General features: G+C 43.3%; 1 protein-coding gene across 1 annotated transcript; it reads right to left on the bottom strand.

The window, feature by feature from the left end:
- Positions 1-569: 569 nt before the first annotated feature.
- Positions 570-25,138, bottom strand: LOC307016201 (uncharacterized protein; the record flags this gene model as incomplete). Its single annotated transcript, XM_079645244.1, has 3 exons — positions 25,091-25,138; positions 6,145-7,206; positions 570-580 (listed from the first exon to the last, which is right to left on the bottom strand). Exons 2-3 carry the CDS (start codon positions 7,139-7,141, stop codon positions 570-572), a joined length of 1,008 nt encoding a protein of 335 aa, XP_079501370.1. The 5' UTR covers positions 7,142-7,206; positions 25,091-25,138.
- Between the last annotated feature and the right edge of the window lie 136 nt (positions 25,139-25,274).

The following is a 25,274-nucleotide window of genomic DNA, read 5'->3' as shown; positions in this document are numbered from 1 at the left end:
TCACATTAGTATGCATAAAAAGTGACAAGTGGGCCCGCCCCCAAGTCTATTAAAACAAAATGCCGCTTCCATCACATTAGTATGCATAAAAGTGACAGAAGGGCCCGCCCCAATTATGTGATGTCAGAAGACCGAAGGGGTGGAGTGAGATAAAAAGAAAAGAACCCCGTGCAGATAAAAAGCCAGTCATTTCCAATCATCAAGTCATCTTTCCAAAAAGAAAAAATTGCCAAGAGACGCCTCGATATGGTTTTAATCAGCGAGACGCCTGTGACAACTTACCGCCATCCGTCCGGAGCGCCAATCAAGAAACGGATGCAGTATCTGTGCCGGGTTCAAACACCTCCGGTCGAAGATCTTGAAGAGAAATGGCTTCTGGAAAATGAACATGTTTGGGGATACGTATTCAACTATATGGCGAATGAACTGCATTTCTACAATCTGAAGAATGGAGAAACGTATGGACCCAACAGTGTTAAAGCAACGTTGACCTCAACAGATTGGGCTGTGTTAACTCTGGTGTCTTCCAGAGATCTCCACGCAACCATTGTATCGGAAGAAGTAGTGCATCAAGAAAACACTGTGGAACCAGTGGTGTACAAGACATGTGCAACAAAAAGCAAAGAAACGCAAACAAAAAGCGAGATCAAAGAAGAGTTTTCACCGTTACCCCTCAATGTGGAGGAAGAAGAAGGAAATATCCCCCCGCCGCCAGAAGTGAAAAGAGTCCTGACAAGCACCGTCTGGGAAACTAAAAGCGGACCATCTGGGCGATGGTATTACCGCGCAAGCCGTTTGCTGACGCAGGGGGGAGGGGTTCTCTCTAAAACACAGTGTCCTGCCATCTCTCTCTGTTTCTGCTGATGTGTAAAATATACAAAATAACGTTTTATATACTTACTCTCTTGTTAAAAGGTGATGAAGTTTGTAGCATAAGCCAGCCATCAGTGTTCTAGTTTTAAGGATCGAAGGATCCAATGTATTTTTTAAATGGAGCAGAAATATAACTAGTCTCCCAGTGCAAGTCTCTTGAACAGAGAGTGTCATATTGGACTCGCACTTGACTTTTTAAGAAACATATCCAGAAAGTATCCAATACCATTCAATTCAACTTGCAACATTTTAAACAAATTAGACCTTTTTCTTAACTGTCAATGCTGCAAAGTCATACCTCCACTGTATGATTCTATCCCACATTGAATACTGTTTTACAAACTGGTCATTTGCTTGTGCCACACACCTGAAACCCATAGAACAGCTGTTCAAGAGAGCTATCCAGGTGTTTGACAGAAAGCCACAGTCATACCACCACTGTACCATCCTTGAATATGCTGCTCATGCTCTTTCTGCATATCATGTATTTATTTTTGCTGTATGTATATATATAAATGTCATGTTCTTATATGCTGTATGTGACGGGACTATAGATGGAAATTAGCTCAGAGCTAAAATCCGGCTCATTTACACTTGTAAGCATTATATTTGTTATAAAGTGTTCATCAATGTGCACTACGGTAGCCCTGAAGAAAATTAAACATTAAAATATGTTATCGATGTCCCCATTCCCAGTTTGTTTTGGGAATAATTGCGATGTTTACTATGTTTTTGGTAGCTCTTAACAAAACAGAATTTTTGTAAAAGACTGCGACTCTAAAAGGCAAGTTTGTGATTTTAACACTGTTTCGATGAAACAATACATTATACAATATTACGACTTTTTTGCCATATTTTTAACACAATCTTTTTTTTGTGGTTGTAGGGCTTCAAGATATTTTGCATGTCATGCATAAACACGGTGTCATCTTCTCCTTGAAACTGACGTGCTGCCCGTTTTACAAAACAAGTTATTTTTCTGCTTCTTCATCCTCTGAATTTTCCTCCCCCGTCCCTCTTCCTTCAGCCAGCACAACAAGAATCAAGGTGGATCTGTGAAATGAAACCCCTCTTCCCAAAGCGTGACTTCCCTATTGAGAGCATGCGTCTAGGGCAGTAGGGTCTAAACCAATTGGCCAGATATATTAACATGCAGAACGTATGGTATGTTTGAAGACTAACCATTTATCCAGTTCAAGCTGTCTTTAAGATGTGACAATGCGCTCTGACTATCCCCCGTAAAATCGTGACAAACTATTACTTATTCTTAAATTTGACCTCTTGCTGCTTGGTTGAAAATGATACATGAAAAAATAACTTAAAAAAAAAAGACTCAAACAGCGAGGGACATTATACTGGTGAAAAAACTCTCAACGACGATTTTCCGTAAACGATCAGTCAAAATCGAAGGATCCAATGTATTTTTAAATGGAGCAGAAATAGAACTAGTCTCCCAGTGCAAGTATATTGAACAGGGAGTGTCATATTGGAACTCGCACTTGACTTTTTAAGAAACATATCCAGAAAGTATCCAATACCATTAAATTCAACTTGCAACATTTTAAACAAATTAGACCTTTTCTTAACTGTCAATGCTGCAAAGTCATACCTCCACTGTATGATTCTATCCCACATTGAATACTGTTTTACAAACTGGTCGTTTGCTTGTGCCACACACCTGAAACCCATAGAACAGCTGTTCAAGAGAGCTATCCAGGTGTTTGACAGAAAGCCACAGTCATACCACCACTGTACCATCCTTGAAAATCACAATTTCTTGAGTTTTTGACATTTTTATGTCTTTTAAAAGTATGTGTTTTTAAAAAAATAATATTTACATGGGCTGGCCCCCCTCCCCTTGGGGGAATTCATCCACAGAAAACACACTGGACGCAGTACTAGGTCAGAAACCAGAGGAGACTGTGAAGTCCACCACAGACGGACCACCTTTGGACAAAATGTCCTCTCCATTAAAGGCAGCTCATTGTGGAATAGCCCCCCAACTGAGATACGGGATTGTCCCACTCTCAATAGTTTTAAAGGTCAACTTAAAGAATGGTTGAGCAACAAACAGACGTGTAATCACCGCTAAATAAATGCACTTTAACACAGGGGTATCTCCTCTTGCACTTTATGTAGCGCTTTTATCTTATCTTGCACTTTATATATCATAGCTGCTACCTTGTAATGCCATGTGGTAAATGCTTTTATGCTGCTCATGCTCTTTCTGCATATCATGTATTTTATTTTTGCTGTATATATATATAAATGTCATGTTCTTATATGCTGTATGTGACGGGACTATAGATGGAAATTAGCTCAAAGCTAAAATCCAGCTCATTTACACTTGTAAGCATTATTTTTGTTTTAAAGTGTTCATCAATGTGCACTACGGTAGCCCTGAAGAAAATTAAACATTAAAATATGTTATCGATGTCCCCATTCCCAGTTTGTTTAGGGAATAATTGCGATGTTTACTATGTTTTTGGTAGCTCTTAACAAAACAGAATTTTTGTAAAAGACTGCGACTCTAAAAGGCAAGTTTGTGATTTTAACACTGTTTCGATGAAACAATACATTATACAATATTACGACTTTTTGCCATATTTTTAACACAATATACTTGTACTTTTTTTTGTTGTTGTGGTTGTAGGGCTTCAAGATATTTTGCATGTCATGCATAAACACGGTGTCATCTTTTCCTTGAAACTGACGTGCTGCCCGTTTTACAAAACAAGTTATTTTTCTGCTTCTTCATCCTCTGAATTTTCCTCCCCCGTCCCTCTTCCTTCAGCCAGCACAACAAGAATCAAGGTGGATCTGTGAAATGAAACACCTCTTCCCAAAGCGTGACTTCCCTATTGAGAGCATGCGTCTAGGGCAGTAGGGTCTAAACCAATTGGCCAGATAAACTAACATGCAGAACGTACGGTATGTTTGAAGACTAACCATTTATCCAGTTCAAGCTGTCTTTAAGATGTGACATTGCGCTCTGACTATTTCCCGTAAAATGGTGACAAACTATTACTTATTCTTAAATTTGACCTCTTGCTGCTTGGTTGAAAATGATAGTTGAAAAATAACTTTAAAAAAAAAAAGACTCAAACAGCGAGTGACATTATACTGGTGAAAAAACCTCTCAATTCTACAGATGACTCCCCCTCCACTCAACGCAATAAGTCCCTCCCTCCACTCAGCAAAGCATCTAAAACTAAGGACCCCACTAAGACGACAGTTTGAAAACTAGCTATGGATCTGAGAAAAACCAAGTCTCCCCCCGTGAGTTGCAGCCAGGAACAAACTCCTGGACTACCATCATCACCACCATTCTGGACACCCTAATCTTGCAGTACTACTGCTGCTTATTTTGCTCCTTGGGCCAAGACGTCTCTGTTTATGGACACAGTGAAATCAGTGTTGGTTGATATTGTGGAGGGGGTGATACATCGGTACAGAGAAGAAATATGCAACGGATGCCGAGTCAGTCACCCCGGCCAGAGGCAACACGATTGTCTGAATGACATGCCCGATTTTTTCTTCAGAAACCATTACAACACGTTAATGAAAAGACTCTGGCTCACCGACTTCATTACTGAGATCGACCAGACTCTTATTGATAAAGAAATTTTCACGGATGATTGGAGGATCCAAGGCGCTTCGGAGGCTTTTCTGCACAATCTCAAAAATTGTAGACGCCTCAAGGAGAGACTTGAAAAGATCCATGCCGAGAAGAAGACTAATAACCTGCGGTTGGTTGAAGCCAGGGATTTTTTCTTTTTCGATACATTGACTTTTTCTTTAAAGTAAAATAAAAATGGGGAACTACTATGCAAAACGCTCGGTATATATTGATCAGAATGTAGTCAATACCCTTTTAATAAGTGTGGTGATGAGGACGATTGAAAACAGAGTGAATAGTGATCCCTGTGTAAACAGAATGGCTGTAGTTTGTAAACTAGAAGACATTTTGGATATCGTTCGTTCTGGCAGTACTATTCCTGGTCATTGGGAAACGATTGTAAACGAAACATTTAAAGTGGTCCTGGAATCTTCATTTTCCGAAACATTCTGTAACATTACAGAAGAAATTAAACAAACATCAAAAGTGTATCATGTGCTCTCATTGTATGCTCTGTTTGTAGATGTAATGCATCTTTGTGTCAAAAACTGTCACGGTTTGTGAAACAAGCAGGACCCAAATGCAGATACAAACTGAAACTTCCTTTATTTCAAGGCTATGATATCTCTATACAATGACAAAACAGAACCCTCACCGCAGAACTAGTCAGGAAACAAGACGAACCGACCAAGACAGACAGACAACCCAGAACTTAAATACACACAAGACTCAATCACACAACAAGACACAGGTGAGGAGAGAGGAGAAAACACAGGGGCCCAGGTGAACATAATCAGACAATTAGACACACCAGGGAAACTAATGACAAGAGGAAAAACACAGGGAAAAGGACCAGACAATAACCCAAAGGAAAACATGACATGGAAAACAGCAAAAACACCCAAACCTACAAAACTATAAACGTGACATAACATGAGAATCGTGACATAACCCCCCCCTCAAGGGGCGGATTCCAGACGTCCCAAAAAAACAAAAATCCAGCAGGGTGGGTGGAGGGGGTCTGGAGGACGGGTCTCGGGCGGACGGCCCGGGGGCAAGGCAGAGTTAAAAAAAGGGGAATTCGGGGGGACGGCCCGGGGGCAAGGCAGAGTTCAAAAAGCCGAATTCGGGCGGACGGCCCGGGACCAAGGCAGAGTTCAAAAAGGAGAATTCGAGCGGAAGGCCCGGGGGCAAGGCAGAGTTCAAAAAGGGGAATTCGGGCGGACGGCCCGGGGGGCAAGGCAGAGTCCATGGAGGGAATCTCGGGCGGACAGCCCGGGGGCAAGGCAGAGTCCGAGGAGGGGTGAAGACCAGACAGCTCCGGAGGCCGGTCAGGAGCCGGTGTCGGCAAGATCCCCCATGGAAGAGGACACAGGACCGGCAGGATCCCCGGCAGGAGAGCAGTTGGCGGAATCCCCAACGCGACAGGACATGGAGTTGGCAGGACCCCCAGCGGAAGAGTAGTCGGCGGGACCTCCAACGTGGCAAGACATGGAGTTGGCAGGACCCCCGGCAGACCTCCAACGGCTCAGGACATGGGGTTGGCAGGACCCCCGGCAGAAGAGTCTGCGGGACCTCCAACGGCACAGGAAATGGGGTTGGCAGGACCCCCGGCTGAAGAGCAGCGTGCGGGACCTCCAACGGGACCAGACATGGAGTTGGCAGGACCCCCGGCAGAAGAGTAGTCTGCGGGACCTCCAACGGCACAGGACATGGGGTTGGCAGGACCCTCGGCAGAAGAGCAGTCTGCGGGACCTCCAACGTGACAAGACATGGAGTTGGCAGGACCCCCGGCAGAAGAGTAGTCTGCGGGACCTCCAACGGCACAGGACATGGGGTTGGCAGGACCCTCGGCAGCGGGGTAGTCTGCGGGACCTCCAACGACACTTGAGTGGGTTGGTTCGCCAACAGAACCCTGGGAGCTGGCGTCGGACGGACAGCCAACCGGAGACGAGGTGCTGGAGTTGGCCGGTACGCCGACAGGACTCGAGGAGCTGGCGTCGGCCGATGAGTCAGCAGGTGACGAGGAGCCGGAGTCGGGACCATGGTTACTGGAGCCGGCACTGAAGCCGGGAACATGGCTGTAAGGTCCGGTTCTGGACCCGGAAACATGGCTGTAAGGTCCGGTCCTGGAGCCGGAAACATGGCTCTAAGGTCCGGTTCTGGAGCCGGAAACATGGCTGTGTGGGCCGGCACTGGACCCGGAAACATGGCTGTAAGGTCCGGTTCTGGAGCCGGCAACATGGCTGTAAGGTCCGGTTCTGGGGCCGGAAACATGGCTGTAAGGTCCGGTTCTGGAGCCGGAAACATGGCTGTAAGGTCCGGTTCTGGGGCCGGAACCATGGCTCTTGGGGCTTGAGCTGCTAGCTTGGCCTTGCGACTCCTCCTCTTAGCAGCCGCCTGAATACTCCGTGGACCTCCATAAGCCAGACGAGTTCCAGAATATGACTCCTGGACAGGAGCAGGAACTGGGGCAGAAGCATGGGCTGACTGCAGACGGAACCCACCGAGGCGTATGGTGCCAGGTTGGGAATTGGGAGCCCAGGAGCTAGCATGCCTGGGGCTAGCAGGCCGGGAATCACACACAGGGAGGATCTTTGAAATCCAGCCAGGTAAGAACTTCACCATACCTGGTTTCTCTCTAGCCATCTGGCGCGCTTCCGACAACACAGCCTCCCGCTGCTGAACTCCGGGTGCTCTCTTCCATCGCAGAACTAGTCAGGGAACAAGACGAACCGACCAAGACAGACAGACAACCCAGAACTTAAATACACACAAGACTCAATCACACAACCAGACACAGGTGAGGAGGGAGGAGAAAACACAGGGGCCCAGTTGAACATAATCAGACCATTAGACACACCAGGGAAACTAATGACAAGAGGAAAACACAGGGAAAAGGACCAGACAATAACCCAAAGGAAAACATGACATGGAAAACAGCAAAAACACCCAAACCTACAAAACTATAAACGTGACATAACATGAGAATCGTGACAAAAACAGCATATACATGAATATTTTGACTGAAGTGAAAAAACTCCATCATGATATTTCCAGTAATCTGGGGAATTCTAAGCTGGAGACGTTCCTGGGGATGTTACAATCAGTATAACTATTGATTTTGTGTGTGAAAATGTTTAAATGTAAATAGGACATTTCTTTTTTAAATAAAAAAAAGTGTTTTTTACATTTTAAAAACTGTTGTCTTCATTATAGCAAGGGGAGCGTGTCTGATACATGTGTATTACAGTCCTTCACATGCACTGTTGTCTTCATTATAACAAGGGGAGGGTAACAGTGAATATGTATGATACATGTGTATTGAAACATGCGTATTATACCCCCACAGAAACACAGAAACATGGAAACACAGAAACACAGAAACACAGAAAACACTGAAACCACTGAAACACTGAAAAAACACAGAAACACTGAAACACCGACACACAGAAACACCGAAACACAGAGACACAGAACTACAGAAACACAGAAACACAGAACTACAGAGACACAGAAACACAGAAACACAGAAACATGGAAACACAGAAACACAGAAAACACAGAAACACAGAAACACAAAAACACAAAAACACTGAAACACCGACACACCGAGACACAGAACCACAGAAACACAGAAACACAAAAACACAAAAACACAGAGAAACACAGAAACACAGAAACACAAAAACACTGAAACACCGACACACCGAGACACAGAACCACAGAACCACAGAAACACAGAAACACAGAAACACAAAAACACAGACACAAAGAAAACACAGAAACACAGAAACACCGACACACAGAAACACAGAAAACACAGAAACACAGAACCACAGAAACACAGAAAACACAGAAACGCAGAAACACAAAAACACAAAAAACACAAAAACACTGAAACACCGGCACACAGAAACACCGAAAACACTGAAAACACAAAAAAACAGGCTTGTGTGCTAGTATGTTTTTTTAATAAACACATCAGTATTTTAAAAAGTCGATGGGAGGCTGATACTATTTGACTTTTTAAAATAATGATGTGTTTATTCAAAAACCAATATCTTGAAGCCTTACAACCACAAAAAAAAGATTGTGTTAAAAATATGGCAAAAAAGTCGTAATATTGTATAATGTATTGTTTCATCGAAACAGTGTTAAAATCACAAACTTGCCTTTTAGAGTCGCAGTCTTTTACAAAAAATCTGTTTTGTTAAGAGCTACCAAAAACATAGTAAACATCGCAATTATTCCCAAAACAAACTGGGAATGGGGACATCGATAACATATTTTAATGTTTAATTTTCTTCACGGCTACCGTAGTGCACATTGATGAACACTTTAAAACAAATATAATGCTTACAAGTGTAAATGAGCCGGATTTTAGAACATATAAGAACATGACATTTATATATATACATACAGCAAAAATAAATACATGATATGCAGAAAGAGCATGAGCAGCATATTCAAGGATGGTACACTGGTGGTATGACTGTGGCTTTCTGTCAAACACCTGGATAGCTCTCTTGAACAGCTGTTCTATGGGTTTCAGGTGTGTGGCACAAGCAAACGACCAGTTTGTAAAACAGTATTCAATGTGGGATACAATCATACAGTGGAGGTATGACTTTGTAGCATTGACAGTTAAGAAAAAGGTCTAATTTGTTTAAAATGTTGCAAGTTGAATTGAATGGTATTGGATACTTTCTGGATATGTTTCTTGAAAAAAGTCAAGTGCGAGTCCAATATGACACTCTCTGTTCAAGATACTTGCACTGGGAGACTAGTTCTATTTCTGCTCCATTTAAAAAATACATTGGATCCTTCGATCCTTAAAACTAGAACACTGATGGCTGGCTTACGCTACAAACTTCATCACCTTTTAACAAGAGAGTAAGTATATAAAACGTTATTTTGTATATTTTACACATCAGCAGAAACAGAGAGAGATGGCAGGACACTGTGTTTTAGAAAGAACCCCTCCCCCCTGTGTCAGCAAACGGCTTGCGCGGTAATACCATCGCCCAGATGGTCCGCTTTTAGTTTCCCAGACGGTGCTTGTCAGGACTCTTTTCACTTCTGGCGGCGGGGGGATATTTCCTTCTTCTTCCTCCACATTGGGGGGTAACGGTGAAAACTCTTCTCTGATCTCGCTTTTTGTTTGCGTTTCTTTGCTTTTTGTTGCAAATATCTTGTACACCGCTGGTTTCACAGTATTTTCTTGATGCACTACTTCTTCCGATACAATGGTTGCGTGGAGATCTCTGGAAGACACCAGAGTTAACACAGCCCAATCTGTTGAGGTCAACGTCGCTTTAACACTGTGGGGTCCATACATTTCTCCATTCTTCAGATTGTAGAAATGCAGTTCATTCGCCATATAGTTGAATACGTATCCCCAAACATGTTCATTTTCCAGAAGCCATTTCTCTTCAAGATCTTCGACCGGAGGTGTTCGAACCCGGCACAGATACTGCATCCGTTTCTTGATTGGCACTCCGGACGGATGGCGGTAAGTTGTCACAGGCATCTCGCTGATTAAACCCATATCGAGGCGTCTCTTGGCCATTTTTTCTTTTTGGAAAGATGACTTGATGATTGGAAATGACTGGCTTTTTATCTGCACGGGGTTCTTTTTTTTATATCTCACTCCACCCCCTCGGTCTTCTGACATCACATAATTGGGGCGGGCCCTTCTGTCCCTTTTATGCATACTAATGTGATGGAAGCGGCATTTTGTTTTAATAGACTTGGGGGCGGGCCCACCTGTCACTTTTTATGCATACGAATGTGATTGAAACATTTTTTATGATAAACCATAAGGCGCAACAGTGGGGGCTTTTCACACCTGTGAATACACATCAACCCCCTCCTATCGACGGATCTCACACCTACTTGGGATATCACACCTACTTGAGATCTCACACCTCGATCAAAGGGGAAGCGGGACTTAGCTCATTTGCATAATGGGGGGAGGTGTGACCTGTCACTTTTTTATGCATACTAATGAGACGAAAGCGGGATGAATCTTACTACTGAAGCGGGATGAATAATACTACTCTTGTACACAGAGTTGGCCAGTTACAGTTCATTGTTTGCACACACTATGCAGGTGAAGGAATTGGACATGAAGCAAATTGCTAATATGTTAAGACTGACTTTCACAAAGAGGCATTGACAATGACTTGATGCAACATGATGACTACCCGAGGAGTGCCCTTAAAGAGGATCTCTGTAGCAACCTGTGATCAAGAGGTAGCCACGCCCTAAAGCAAACACTGCCATATTTTGTAATTATCTGTCAATAGGACCAACATTTACAAAACAAGTATCATGCTGGATTTAAGGAGACAAACTATCATAACGAAGACTGGAAAGTTCATTTGTTGGAGCAGGTGGACCCTGTCAGTGAGGGTTATACTTGTGTTTCCTCTTTAATCTACGGCTGCCAGACTGAGCGCTGAAGCTCATTCATAAAAAGTGTGAGAACAAGAATCCTCCGGGATCCAAACCATGTCACACAGTACTGTATGTGTGTATGTCTGACAGAGTTTGCTGTCAAAAATATTGCAGTCAAGAATGGGGGAGAAGGTATGATCTCAGATTACGCGGTGAACCAGCCTTTAAGAATAGTGATACACACAGCCAGGGAATAAAAGCTCCCTCTCTCTGCACACGTTTTTGGTTGGTGCTTGCGCAGCAAACACATACAAAGAACCATGCATGCATTATTTTATGTGGTTTACTCAACCACGTAACATTTTGGATGTAAAAATGCATCATTTCTATATTACTCCATCAAAAATAAACAATTGGGTGAACAGCAGTATGGTTGGAGACAATGTGGACATTTCACTCACTCGCATACCTTATGTGTAAAAGTAAAAGCATTTTGTGTTAGGGTTATTTTAACAAAGAAATATTAGTTTATACAATCCCCTTTGACCCCAGGGTCATGAACCTGGGCTTAATCCGGATGGTATAATTGGAGAGGAGGAACATCTTTCTTTTTAAAATCCTGATGTGGGTAAAAAGCCATCACACGATGAAAGATGAAAGAGTCTGGACTGGACTGTACTAGACTGGCTCAATGGCTGGACGTTGTAGAATCAGAAACAGGTGGATTGACACGTACAAGGAATTTGACTTGTCATGGTGCATAGAAGAAAGATACACTATGGAAAGACAGCGCTACTGTCTAAGGCACATGTGTCAAACTTAAGGCCCGGGGGCCAAATCAGGCCCTTGGTGGATTTAATTTCGGCCCGCAGGATAATTTCTAATTACTATTAGATCTGGCCCGCCGGTATATTGCAGGCACACCTTCACTCAATCCTGAGGGTTTTCTCCGCTCAGAGCCTGACCCCAAACATTGATGACCTTGCACCCAAGATGAGATGCCAAGTATCTGCTTGAACTAGCATCACAGAGCAGCAAACTGAGTTTACAAGGATGTTTCCTTCTGCACATTCTTTCTTTAGACAACAGGGCATGTTTGGTTTTCTTTTTGAGGGGAATAGTTTTTTTGAAGCTGTTGTTGGCCTTTGGAAAAATGTAATCATAAGAAATGACTCTGGAAAAGCTGCAGATAGAGCCATACGAAATGAATGCAACTGATATTGAATGTGTAATGTTGTTTTTATAGGCAATCATTTAAGCTTTGTTAGTTCCAGGTTTAATATGTGCAATAAGTTCATTTCAATAAGTTCTGCAGTAAACATTGAACCAGTCCGGCCCTCGACTAGTACCCATTTAATTTTTTTGGCCCACTGTGTATTTGAGTTTGACACCCCTGGAAGGACTAAAGCAGGGACCTGTGAACAACGCTGGAAAAATAGACTGTATACAAGGAAAAAGAAAGACTGTAAATGCGGAGTAGTGTCGTTCTTTATTTTTGCCCTCTTTTCTTTTTTTTCAGTTACTATATATTTGTGTGGGTTATACGGTATTTGTTGATTGAAAAATGAAGGGTTTTTAAAATAAAAAGAAAGTTCGAAGGCCCTAAAAAATAAATCTGATTAATAACCACCAGATGTATTTTTCATTGTGAAATTCTTAAAAGATAAACAGAGCTGGTCATGTAGAATTGAGCTGAGTGAAGAACCCAAATGTAGCGGCACAAACAGCCTTCCTCAGGTTGTTTGTGCCCTGCCTCTACGTAATCTTCTGTGTTGTGTATTTGTGATTTGCATGCTAAACAGGCCAGACTGCTCTCTCCATAGCAAACAACAGCAAAGCCACAAGAGCAGCTGATCATGTGCAGACTGAACCCCTGCTTATCCCAGCCACTCAAAACATTGCTGCATCTGTCACTGGGACTATCTTACATGAGGAAGCTCCTGTCTCACATCCATGTGCAGGCTCTGCTCATCTCTGTAGAGGCAGGCTGATCGTGGATCTGCCTTCACCCACGTTGTAAGAACTTGGTCTCCTCTGTCGTTTACAAATCACCCCAGACGTTTACTGAGCAGGTCCTTCACAGTAACCAGAGCAAATTGTCAGGAATGTTAATGTCCAGATGTAAATCCTGCCTCATGGCGTCTCCTCAGCTACATGCAACACAGCCTGCGGTCAAACAGAAGACTCAACAGGAAGAGAAAATAGAGAGAATGTGTAAAAAAGGAAGTAGGAGCATCTGAGAATGAGCTGTAATTACAAGTTTGCTTGGCAGCTTGTTTAATGCTGGGAGGGTTTGAATGTGTTTATCTGTGTTTACCCATAGACTATGTGCCTTGTGAGTGTGTCTGTATGGTGTGCATGCATGCATGTGGGCAGGGAGGCACTTGGTTTGTTTCATATCAAACCAGCGGATATGCACAATGATGCTGAAACATGCATGCACTTATTGAATTGTAAAGCTTGGCGGGGGTGTTGTTTATCCTCAGCAGTGTAGGAACCGGGCTTTCTATGTACGTGGGCTTTACACTCAAGCCCACATCTCACAGCTTGGCTGTGCACATTGTGACCAGCTGCGAGGCACTGAACCACAGCACTGAACGGGGTCACTTTCTCTTTCTACTTTTACCCAGATGATTTTTCAGGATTAGCAGATATCATACAGACTTACATGCTTTTCAAATGACATTCAAAGATCTTTTCCCTTGGGATTCCTTTCCCTTAGAGAGAGGATTTGTTCCCTCTGTGACAGCATTAGAGTAATGAGTAGCTCCCACAGAAAGCCACTGTGTTGAATAATTGACTGTAAACACTCAGGGAATGTTAATTAAGCCTCTCGCACAACCAACCAGATTATGTAGGTCATTTAGTGCTCTGGGAAACCCTCACGCAGTGCAGTATGTGCAAAGCTGCAACTTCAACTTCAGTTTGCTGTAAGTAAACCAAGGCTTTAAGTGCCAAGCCTTCGGGTGAGTAAGGACAGAAGCATTTTAGCAAAGGGTCAAACCTTTCACTGAGAGTAAAGGAGCCAGGTCAATATTTGTAACAAAGAAATGACATTCACTGCAGTGTTTTGATATTCTGACCCTTTGAAGTAAATCAAGTCATTGCACCATACTTGAACTGAAAGAAGGAACAACAAAATATTCACAATAATAGCATGAGGTGTGTCCAGACTGGGCATAAACGGGATGCTTCAACTTGAATGAAGCAAGGGCCACCTGCCTTGAGTTTACTTTTGTCCTTGTCTGTAACTTTTTGTTGTATTGCTGTTCAACATGTCTTCTTGAGAATGAGAGCTTAATGAAATAAAATAAAAATAAATCACTTGTATTTAAATGCCTTAGATGTAAATTCATAAATGTACAGAGATGTGTGTGTGTGTGTGTGTGTGTGTGTGTGTGTGTGTGTGTGTGTGTGTGTATTTGTGTGTGTGTGTATTTGTGTGTGTGTGTGTTTGTGTGTGCGGTTTCATAGAACCAGGGTTAACAAACAGTGTCCAGCAGAGGGCCTTCGTTTATCAACTTTCATGTTGGGATTTAGTACATAGGTTAAGGCCATACACACTCTCCTGTACACACTGAACACACAGATGCACACTCGCAAACAAATGCACACAGAAACCTATACACACAAATTCACAAAGAGACACCTACATACACATGCACACAATAATCTACACACAAATGCACACACATGTACGCACACAGACACTATATCGAGCTGATGAACTTTATTAGTTTCTGTTGGACCCAGCACAAACAACCCTGGGGCACAGGAAGCTTCCTTTATGCTGAGGCATCCGGGTAATACACTCAGTTACTAATAGACAGTGTTGTGCTAGTTACTGAAAACCAGTAACTAGTTACCATTACTAGTTACTTCATTTCAAAAGTAACTCAGTTACTTTACTGACTACTTACACCAAACAGTGTGAACAGTAACGCATTAGTTACTTAAAAAAAGGGCTCCCATTAATGCCCTTATAGCCTTCATTTCAGTACTGTTAATGCATTGGAGAATAATACAATCTGTTGATCAAGAAATAGCAATAGAAATAGTCAAAATAGCCTGCATGTGTTCTACAACATACCGTGCAACTTTTCCCTGGCTAGCAGTCCCCCAGTTAAAATCCAGCCGCTGTTGCTTAGGTGGAGGTGGAGTGGCGTCGGATGAGTCTGGGTCTGTGGTCTTAGCTAGGCTAATAGCTTCGTCGCAGCATGTTGTTTCTGCAGATGTTTCAACAGATTTGAATTGCTGTTTTGGGCAGTAGATAGGATCTTTGACCCGCCAAGACACAACTTACATTTAACTAAAACGTTATTTTCTTTGTCCTCGACAAAAGTGAAATAGTGAGAATATCACTGTTGTATATATAAGACTATGGACTACGACATTTAGGTTGACCGTTTATTGAACACCACAACAACACAACTGTATCCGGTTCACACATCCCAAAACTCTCGGTGCCATCTTAAAGGCACAGTCACACCTGATGTGACACATACATAAAAATCTCCAGGCGGAGAAACTCGGCTTGAGCTCCGCTGCCGCCATGATAGTCTTGTTAGTAAACACAAACACGCCCACAGCGTGTCTCCGCCTCTCCGCATGTGACACAGGAAGTATCTAAGTACATTTACTCAAGTACTGTACTTAAAGGTGGGGTAGGTAAGTTTCAGAAACCGGCTCGAGATACACCTTTTGTTATATTCCATGGAATGCTCTTAACATCCCGATAGCAATGAATATCTTAAGTGCTTTGACAAAAAATCCATAAAAAAATTTCATCTGTGGAACCCGTAATACTGTAAAAACTACAATCAATCGGATTGGATTGCCGCCCTGTCTGTCAGCCTTCCATCTCGTGCACGCACAAATGTATCTCGTGCCCTCATTGGGCGTGCATTGCAGCAGTACTTCAATGACTCGCCAGCAACAGGCGGCCACTTTCACCATGGCAGAGTTAGGCTCAACATCGTCTACTGGTCGCAAAAGAAAGAAATGTAACGGAGCAAATTAAGAACAAAAATAAAGTGGAAACTAGGAGAAGTCAAACCAGAGTCAATATCGGAGTTGCTTTGGTTGTGTAGTATTGCTAACCTAGATGTGTTTAGCTTTGCCTGATATGTAACGTTACTGCAGCCTGCTCTCGCGGAGGAGGTGCTCTGTAAGGAAGTCTGAAGGAAGGGGCGGATTCTTTTTGGCTGTGTACTTTCAAATTTTAGTGCACTCGAGCAGGTTTCTGAAACTTACCTACCCCACCTTTAAGTACAGTTCTCATCTCTGTTCGCCGCGCTGTTGGCGCCGCTCACCAACGTCTGGGAGCCGAGACTATACAAAAAAATAATGGAGTAACATTCAGGAACATTCATTTTTATTGGTTTATTAGCAGTGTTGGGACTAACGCGTTACAAATTAACGCGTTACTGTAACGCTGTTATTTTTGGCAGTAACTTACTAGAGCTCGAGAGGAGCATTTCAGCTGAAGGGCCACATATTCAAAAGAAGCAAAGTTCCCATAAGATGTCTTCTTGCATTGAATGGAATCATTGAACAAAATAGCAACTCCAACCCCCTTCTTATGCATTCTTTCCTGACTCATAAAACTAAAGTTGGGAGGGGTTGATTCGATATAAACAGCTGCACTGTTATTTTGTTCAATCCAAGTTTCCGTTAAAAACATAAAATCGAGATTGTGCTCAGTGATAAAAGCATTGATTAAAAATGTTTTTCCTGCCAAAGACCTGACATTTAATAAAGCTAGTTTAAGTTTGTTACATACACTATCAGTAAGATTGTTTGTGACAAGCTGTGGCTGACATTGAATCACTGCTAAATTTGATAAACTCACGCAAAAGTTTGAGCACTTCCTGTTTCTAAGCTGATTCACCGCTCTTAATCTATTACCTATCAACACAGATATCGGCAAAGCTATTGACAGACAGGGCCCCGGCTTGTCCTGGAAAGAGTTGAGAGTGCCATACGCTTGAGACTGGACCCAGCACATATCAGTTAGTTTGCTGCGTTTTGTACACACACATCCTTATCAGGCTTCGGAGACTGCAGATGCTGTCTTGAAGGGGGGGGAGGTGGTTGACATAGGCACGGTGATGAGGACGGGGGAGATGGTGCGCGTCTCTGCGGTGATTTTGGTGGGCGTCGTTGAGGAGCGGGGGTAAAGGACATGCTGCCAACCCTGCGTATCGCCTTAGTTTGGTCATTGAACTCCAGGAAGGAATTGGTGCCAACCCTCTGTATCTCCTTCGTGTGTTCAGCGATCTCCAGGAGGGTGGGCGAGGGTGAAAGGGTGAACGGAGAGGAGAGAGAGCTGTGGGGTGAAGGAAGAGTATCCTCAGATAAGGAGGGTGAAGGGCGGTGGAGAGTCCTCCATTTGTCTCCCATAATCAAGACATTCCTCAGGCGGGTGCAGTGATAGATTTTCAAGGTTTTCTGCGCGATGTGTTGTGTCTTTCTCTTGTTTTGATTCCTCTTGTTGCTTGTCCTTGGCAGAGGGAACAGATTGATGACGCAGGCAGTTGAATATGTTAGAGATAAACAATTTCACTCCTGACTTGTTCAGGCAAAGTCCATCTGCCTTAAAAATATGTCTGCGGTCCCAGAAAAAGTTAAAGTTGTCAATAAAATGGACAGAATGGTCAGTACAGGCAGTTGAAAGCCACGTGTTCAGTGCAAGCAATCTGCTGAATCTCTCCACTCCTCTTCTTACTGGCGGTAGAGGGCCACTGATGAACACCTCTGCATTTAGAGAGCTCACAGTTTTCAACAGACATCTAAAGTCTTCTTTCAGCACTTCTGACTGTTGTTTCACAACATCATTTGTTCCAATATGCAGTACCACATTTTTCAGTCGGATGTTCAGCCCCAATATGCAGGATCTTCTAAGCCAAGTCAGAGACCATATCCTAGGGAAAACAGAGTACTTTGGTGCTGTTCTTACTACACAGACTTTTTACACCTCTTACAGCAGAGTCACCCACAATCAGGGTTTCAGGCCCAGTTGTTAGCTTTTCCCACTCTAACTTTTGGAGTAGCTATTGGTCCTTACCCTGCTGTGTGAAGAGGACAGGTTATGCAGGTCATCAGAAAGAGATCTCCGGTACTGGGTCAGTGGAAGATATCTAGCGCGAGTCATGGTAAGATATCTGGACTAAGAGGTTGCTTTTTTCATTCTTCAAATGAATGGGCTGTGATTTTAGTATTTTTAAGCAGAGGTCAATCATTTGTACGGCCCTCGGAGGATGCTCTTGAGAGGAAAAAGGTTCCCCACCCCTGCTGTAAAGTATGATCGGATTCTGCCTATGATTGTTGTGCAGCAGTTGGAATACAAAGTGGGAAGTGCCTCATTATAATGAGTGATGAAGAAATGTAGAAACAGTTTGAAATGTGGATCACAGATAAGCATCTGGATACATTGGTTGATCTAGAAAAGTCCAAAGTTATTAGAATGGACTGAGGTATCAGAATTAACACAGAGCTGCATTCCTTTCTGTTATTTTCTCCCAGATCCTTTTGTGTTATCTCCGAGTGTATTTAAACACATCTTTAGAATATTTGAGGTTTCAAAAGCAAATTCATCTACACCTAAAGGTGGGGTTGGTAATTTTGGAAAAACCAGCTCGAGTGCGCTAGAATTTGAAAATACACAACCGGAAAAAATCTGCCACTTCCTTACAGAGCCCCTCCTCCAACACACACAAACGCGCACATGACCAATGAGGGCACGAGATAAGTTTGTGCACGAGATGGAAGGCTGACAGGCAGGTAGGCCATCCAGTTATTTTAGCCGGGTCGTGCTTTTTACAGTACTAGGGCTTCCACAGATTACATTTTTGTATGGATTTTTTGTCAAAGCACTTAAGATATTCATTGCTATCGGGATGTTAAGAGCATGCCATGGAATATAACCAATGGCGGCGCCAGAGTATTTTTGTTGGGTAATCTATGGTAGGGCTAACCCATACAGTGGTGGGGCTCAAGTCAGTATTTGCAATGTAATTACATACACACTATATCGCCCCCCTTGACAGTGAAACGCCACACATGAGGTTTAGATTATTTCCCTGTCTCAATCCAAATTGAACTGTATGAAATAAAGAGGCACATTTGTCTTGTAGTAAATAAAAAGGGCGACCTGGAGCCAATCCTGCAATTTTTCCACAAGTGAAAGAGTTGACTGCTGAAAACCCAACCCCTGCAGGGGGGTCTGGGGCGATTCTCCCCCAGGAGATCTTTTGAAATATTAACATAAAATACACATTCTTGTACTCTCTTGAGAAGAAAAATAAATAAATCTATCACTACACAACATATTTAAAAAAAATGAATGCCATTTTTGTTTTTTGTTACTTTGTTTTGAAAGCTGAACCTGCTGCTCCTCACAGAGAGAAGAGGCTGTGTGAATTACTTTACATTGTGGATAAGGGTGGATTGCACCCATTGTTCTGTGTGTCAAAATGAAAGACAGCCCACACACCTATCAATCATCAAACCGTGGGGTGTTATTTCATTACGTGTTGATTTCTATCAACACGTAATGTTGTATCGATGTATATAGAGATGTATTACAGCAAAAGTATTCTCCGTCGGGACTTCCTGCAACAACACCACGCCGTTATCGTGATTCTGATTGTCCAGAAGACATTATTAAAGATGTTCTATTGAGAAGACGATCACTACGTGACAAAAGTTTTCAAAACCGTTTCTATTCTTCGGTATTTCCAGACAAGTGGCTACTGAAATCAATCTTTTTTTTTTTCCCAAATATTTTTACTCACATGTAAGACAAAAGTGTAACAGTGCATTACGGCAATTAAGGCATTTTCATTTTTTTCCCGCCCAAAAGAACCCTTACTCGCTTTCCCTTAACCCCGCCCCATCCCAACCCATCCCATCCCATCCCATCCCAACCACCCCTCTCCCGGAGCACTGAGGCAACAGTACACATACTAACACATATTCAGGGATGTCACACGAGCTGCATGTGTGGCGGACAGGGGAGTAATCATATCAGAATTATAGATGGATAAATAAAGGGAGAATCCCTACAGCGACACCATATCAGGGGGAAGATGGTCTACATAGCTGATCAGTGGCCTCCAATGAGCGTAAAACTTATCCGAGGAACCCCGGAGAGTAAACTTAATTTTTTCCAACTTTAGAAGAGACATAGTATCACTCAGCCACATTTTAAAAGAGGGAGGTAAAGGAGATTTCCACAAAAGAAGGATTTTCCTAAGAGCAATCAAGGCGGTAAAGGCAATGACATTGGTGTGAGTGTTTGTAATGTTGATTTCATCTGGGTTCCTACCGAAAATAGCTATATGAGGGGATGGAGAGATTTTTAGACCTACAATTTCAGAAATACACTCGAAGAAAGATTGCCAGAAGCTCGATAATTTAGGGCATGACCAGAACATGTGAGTCCCTTCGCAGGGGGCCTGGGAGCATCTATCACACCGGTCATCTAATCTATCTGGATAAATCTTGGAGAGCTTAGCCTTGCTATAATGTAGTCTATGGAGAACTTTAAACTGTATTAGGCTGAGTCTAGCGCAACTAGAGGATGTGTTAACGGCTCTCAGGGCCTCCTTCCAAAAAAAAGATTTAGGCAAAAAAATAGGTAGGCATTGGAAGATGTATAGATATCTGGGCAGTACATTCATTTTTACCGTCTGAACTCTTCCTGCTAAAGAGAGTGCCAGATGGCCCCACCTCTGTAGGTCAGATTTGACTGTTGCCGTCAGGACAGTAAGATTTTGTTCCCGTAGCGCACTAAAAGACTGCGTGATTGCAATGCCCATATATTTAAACCCTGAGTTGGATATTCTAAAAGGCAACGACAACGGAGGTAATTCTGCAGCCAATTGGTTGATAGGGAAACATTCACTCTTTTGGATGTTTAATTTGTATCCTGAAAATGAACCAAAAGTGGTCAAAAGTGAGAGTATGTGTGGATTACTAGCTATAGGATCGCGCACATACAGAAGAAGGTCGTCAGCATATAATGAGACCCTGTGTTTGATATCCCCTCTCTGAATCCCCTTAATTCCTCTCTCTGCTTTTAGAGCAATCGACAATGGCTCGATAGCAATTGCAAATAGTAGTGGGGAGAGCGGACACCCCTGACGCGTCCCGCGGAAAAGAGGGAAGAATTTGGAGCGCTGGGTGTTCGTACATACAGAGGAGTGAGGAGAAGAGTACAGAAGTCTAACCCAGGAGATGAGGCCTGGACCAAAGCCCAGCTGTTGAAGGACAGAAAACAGATAGGCCCACTCAACCCTGTCGAAGGCCTTCTCAGCATCAAGAGATATGACAACCTCCGGTTCAGCAGGAGAAGGCGGGCTGTGGATGACGCTGAGAAGTCTTCGGATATTTGTGAAGGAGTGCCTCCCCCTTATGAATCCCGTCTGATCTTCCGAAAAAATGGAGGGTATAATAGATTCCAACCGGCGAGCAAAAATCTTCCCAAGTATTTTCACATCTACAGAAAGGAGCGAGACTGGGCGATATGATGCACAGCTCAATGGGTCCTTGCCCTTCTTAAAGATCAAAGAGATAGAGGCTTGCATAGGGGTGGGCGGCAGTGAGCCTTGGTCGTACGACGAATTAAACATATCTAATAGTAATGGGGACAGTTGATTTGAGCATTTTTTGTAGAATTCTACCGGGTATCCGTCAGGTCCCGGTGATTTGCCACTGTTCATGGACTGTATTGCCTCTTTAATCTCAGCGAGCTGCAGTTTGGCATCTAGTGTCGGTTGGTCGTTAGTCGAAATCTTGGGCATATCTAATTTATCCAAAAATATATGTAGCTGATCTTCATTATCAGGGGATTCAGACGTGTAGTGACAAGAGTAGTAGGTTTTAAAGATGTTATTAATCTCTCCCGGGTCAGAAGTGAGAGAGCCCAACCCGTCCCGAATCTGGGTGATTTGGTTCGAGGCAAACCTAGCCTTTAGTTGGTGGGCCAGGAGACGGCCAGCTTTATCACCATGTTCATATATAGACCCTCGTGAATGTGGGAGTCGTCGTTCAGCCTCTCTTGTTAGGAGAAGGTCAAGTTCTGTTTGGAGCCCCATCCGTTCTTTAAATAGATCAGGTGATTGAGTGTAAAATAGTTGGTTGTCTAGATTAATGATAGATTCTTCCAGTTCTCTTTGGCGTGCTCTACAAAGTTTATTAAGATGAGACGTATGCGAGATGATCTTACCCCAAAGAAAAGCTTTAAGGGTTTCCCAGAGTAGGGACGCAGAGGTCTCTTCGTTTTGGTTGGTCTCACAGAAGAATGCAATTGATTCCGAAATACACAAAAGGCTGCATCAGAAAGTAAAAGAGGGTCAAGACGCCAGAATCTAAATTCCTTAGGCTTATGATCAAAGTTAAGGTCCAGGATCACAGTTGAATGATCTGATACAGTTATCGGTAAGTACTGAACAGAGACAATCGACGAAATAAATGTTTTATCAACAATAAAATAATCTATGCGAGAGTATGAATGATGTGCATGGGAAAAGAAAGAGTATTGCCTAGCCGAGGGGTGTACAAATCTCCACGGGTCGACGTAGCCATAGTGGTCCATAAAAGCAGAGAGAGTTTGTGCCGTTTTAGAGGGCGCCACAGTTCTGGAACTAGGTCTGTCTAGTGCTGGGTCTATAACACAATTCATATGTCCTCCCAGTATCAATAGGTGGGAATTCAAATCGGGGATGGTGGAGAATAGCGACTTCACAAAATGATGATCATCCCAATTGGGAGCATACACAGAAACTAAGATGACCAGCTTCTGATAGAGTGTACCAGAAATGATGACATAACGTCCATTTGGATCTAAAATTGTATTAGTAGGGGTGAAATTTACTTTTTTCCGAACTAAAATGGCTGTGCCCCTTGTCTTTAGGTTAAATTGTGAATGAAACATTTGTCCAATCCACGGCCTATTCAGCTTTCGCTGATCAGATTTACATAGATGTGTCTCCTGTATAAACATTATATCTGCCTTCAGGTTTTTAAGATGTGTCATAATCTTTGTGCGTTTCACCGAAGCATTCAACCCACCAGTGTTCAAAGAGAGTATCCTGACCGCCTGTCCACCGCCAGTCCCTGTACCAGTTACATTAGCCATGACACCGCGTACAGCATCGAAGGTGTAACAGCCCTAGAACATCCACAACTAAAAATGGAGAGAACAGTGTACATAAAGATGACAAAACAGAATGTAAATGAAACAGCTGCCTCAAACAAATGGAAACCTATAGCCCCATCAAAATAAATGCCCCACCCTCTCCCTCCCATCCTCTACTCCCTCCCACCTCCTCCCATGCCCTAGCCCCCCTCCCTCCCCACCCCTGAGCTCCATCTGCCAATGAAATTGGCAATAACTTCCCTACCTGAATCATCTCTCCTTCTTCAAGGTGTCTCAGTACCCACATCATGCAGATACAACCTCCTTAGTAAGTGTAACAATTGTGAACAGCAAATGTTAACAAGAACATTGCAAAAGTGCAAGAACATCCCGGGTAGGCCTATAGACTGTAAATACAAAAATGAAAACAATTACATTAAATAAAAATAGATGTAAACATGTCACATCGTGTGCTGTCATGGCCGAGCAACGTTAGTTATAAAAGAAATTACGTCCTAACAGAACGACGGCTGTAAAGTGCCCAGAAACAATTGTGAACAGCACGAGTTAACAAGGACATTCGAAAAACTGCAAAAAACACCCCGGGTATATAATGTAAATACAAAAATGTAATCATACAAAAAATAAATGTAGACCACATGTCGCATTGTGCGCTGTCATGGCTAGGTAACGTTAGATTATACAATCAATTGTGTCCAAACATAACGGTTGTAACGTACCCAGTCCACCATCAATGCAGCGCTAGCGTGGTTTAGCCTAGCCTAACTCAGCCACCACTAGCCTAGCACAACATCAGTGGTTAGTTAGCCGGCTCGCGTTCATAGCCAGCTGCAAAGGCTACAGCCTCCAGGGGCGAGGGGAACCTTTTCTTAGCCCCGCTTCCAAGTGTGATCCGCAGGCGAGCAGGGAACAGAAGAGCCGGTCTGAGGCCTAGGTTTTACAGCTTTGACATGATGTCTCGGTATTTCGCCCGCTGTTGGAGAACCTCCTGTGTGAAGTCTTCGTAGATCTGCACTGGTGTCCCACGGTAGCGGAGATCCCCTCGTCTCTTGCGGGCCTCCCGGACAATCAGGTCCTTGACTTGGTAGCGATGCAGCCGCAATATCACAGGTCGCGGTCTCGCCACTGGCTGCGGCCTAGCAGCCGGCGCTCTGTGTGCACGGTCCAGCTCGGGAGGGGATTGGAGAGTTTCATTGCCTAGCAGCTCGACCAAAAGTTCAGAAAAGAAGGTTGTAGGCCGGGGTCCCTCAATAGACTCAGGAAGTCCAATGATTCTAATGTTATTTCTGCGACTCCGACCTTCCAGATCTGCGGTCTTTGCAGCCAGCTTAGCATTGCTATCTGCTAATACCGCACACTTCTCCTCGAGTATACGGAGTCGCTGATCTTGCAGATTGGCATTGGTCTCAAGAGAGTCTATTTGTTCCCCATGTTCTGCTAATGTGGTCTGCGTTTGGTTCAGCTTCGCCTCCAGTACCGCAAAGGCAGCTTTGAAGTCAGCTGAAATGCTAGCTCTGTGCTCCCTCTGTGCTAGCTCTGAGCTAGCTCTGTGCTCTTCAAGCAGGCTAATTATGCTAGCCATGTCTGAGACAGCAGTTTCGGTCTTTTTTGCCTGTTTCGTCTCCGTTTTCAATGCAGATTTCGGCATCACATCGGCTTTTTCTGATCTATATTCCAAATTATGTTCACACAATAGCGGTCTAACTCAACTTCGGTGATTTTAAATTAAATGTAGAAAGTAAAGTCGTGGGAGAACGAGACAACGCAGCCCTCACATGTTCGTCCAACCGGAAGTCATCGAAATCAATCTTACTAACTGCTGTCTGTGTAATTTACTCCGCGCGAGTTGGCGGATTTTATTTTACTTACTTTAACATCATTTTTCATGGTGGGGCTATGGTGGGGCTAAGTTTCTCAAACGTACCTACCCCACCTTTAAAATCACAATGTTGATTTGCGTCATAAAGATCCAAGAAGACGGCATATTTGGCCAAACAAAAAAAAGAACAAAAAACAAATTATTTTGGAATTACCTGTGCCGACATATCTGTACACTTTTCATTTCAAATGCAAGCTTTTCATTCAACTCACAACATGTCTGCTTTGGTAGCAAATCACTCCTTAGGCTCTGGATTCCAGACAAAGTCTTTGAAGCCCTCAGTGGTTCTCTCAGATATACTGCCTTTATTACAGCGCTTTCATTTTCTGCAGCCTTAA

Source organism: Notothenia rossii (genome assembly GCF_949606895.1).
Source record: "Notothenia rossii genome assembly, chromosome: 8".
NCBI classification, from domain to species: Eukaryota; Metazoa; Chordata; class Actinopteri; order Perciformes; family Nototheniidae; genus Notothenia; species Notothenia rossii.
This window is presented reverse-complemented; position numbering and strand designations above follow the sequence as displayed.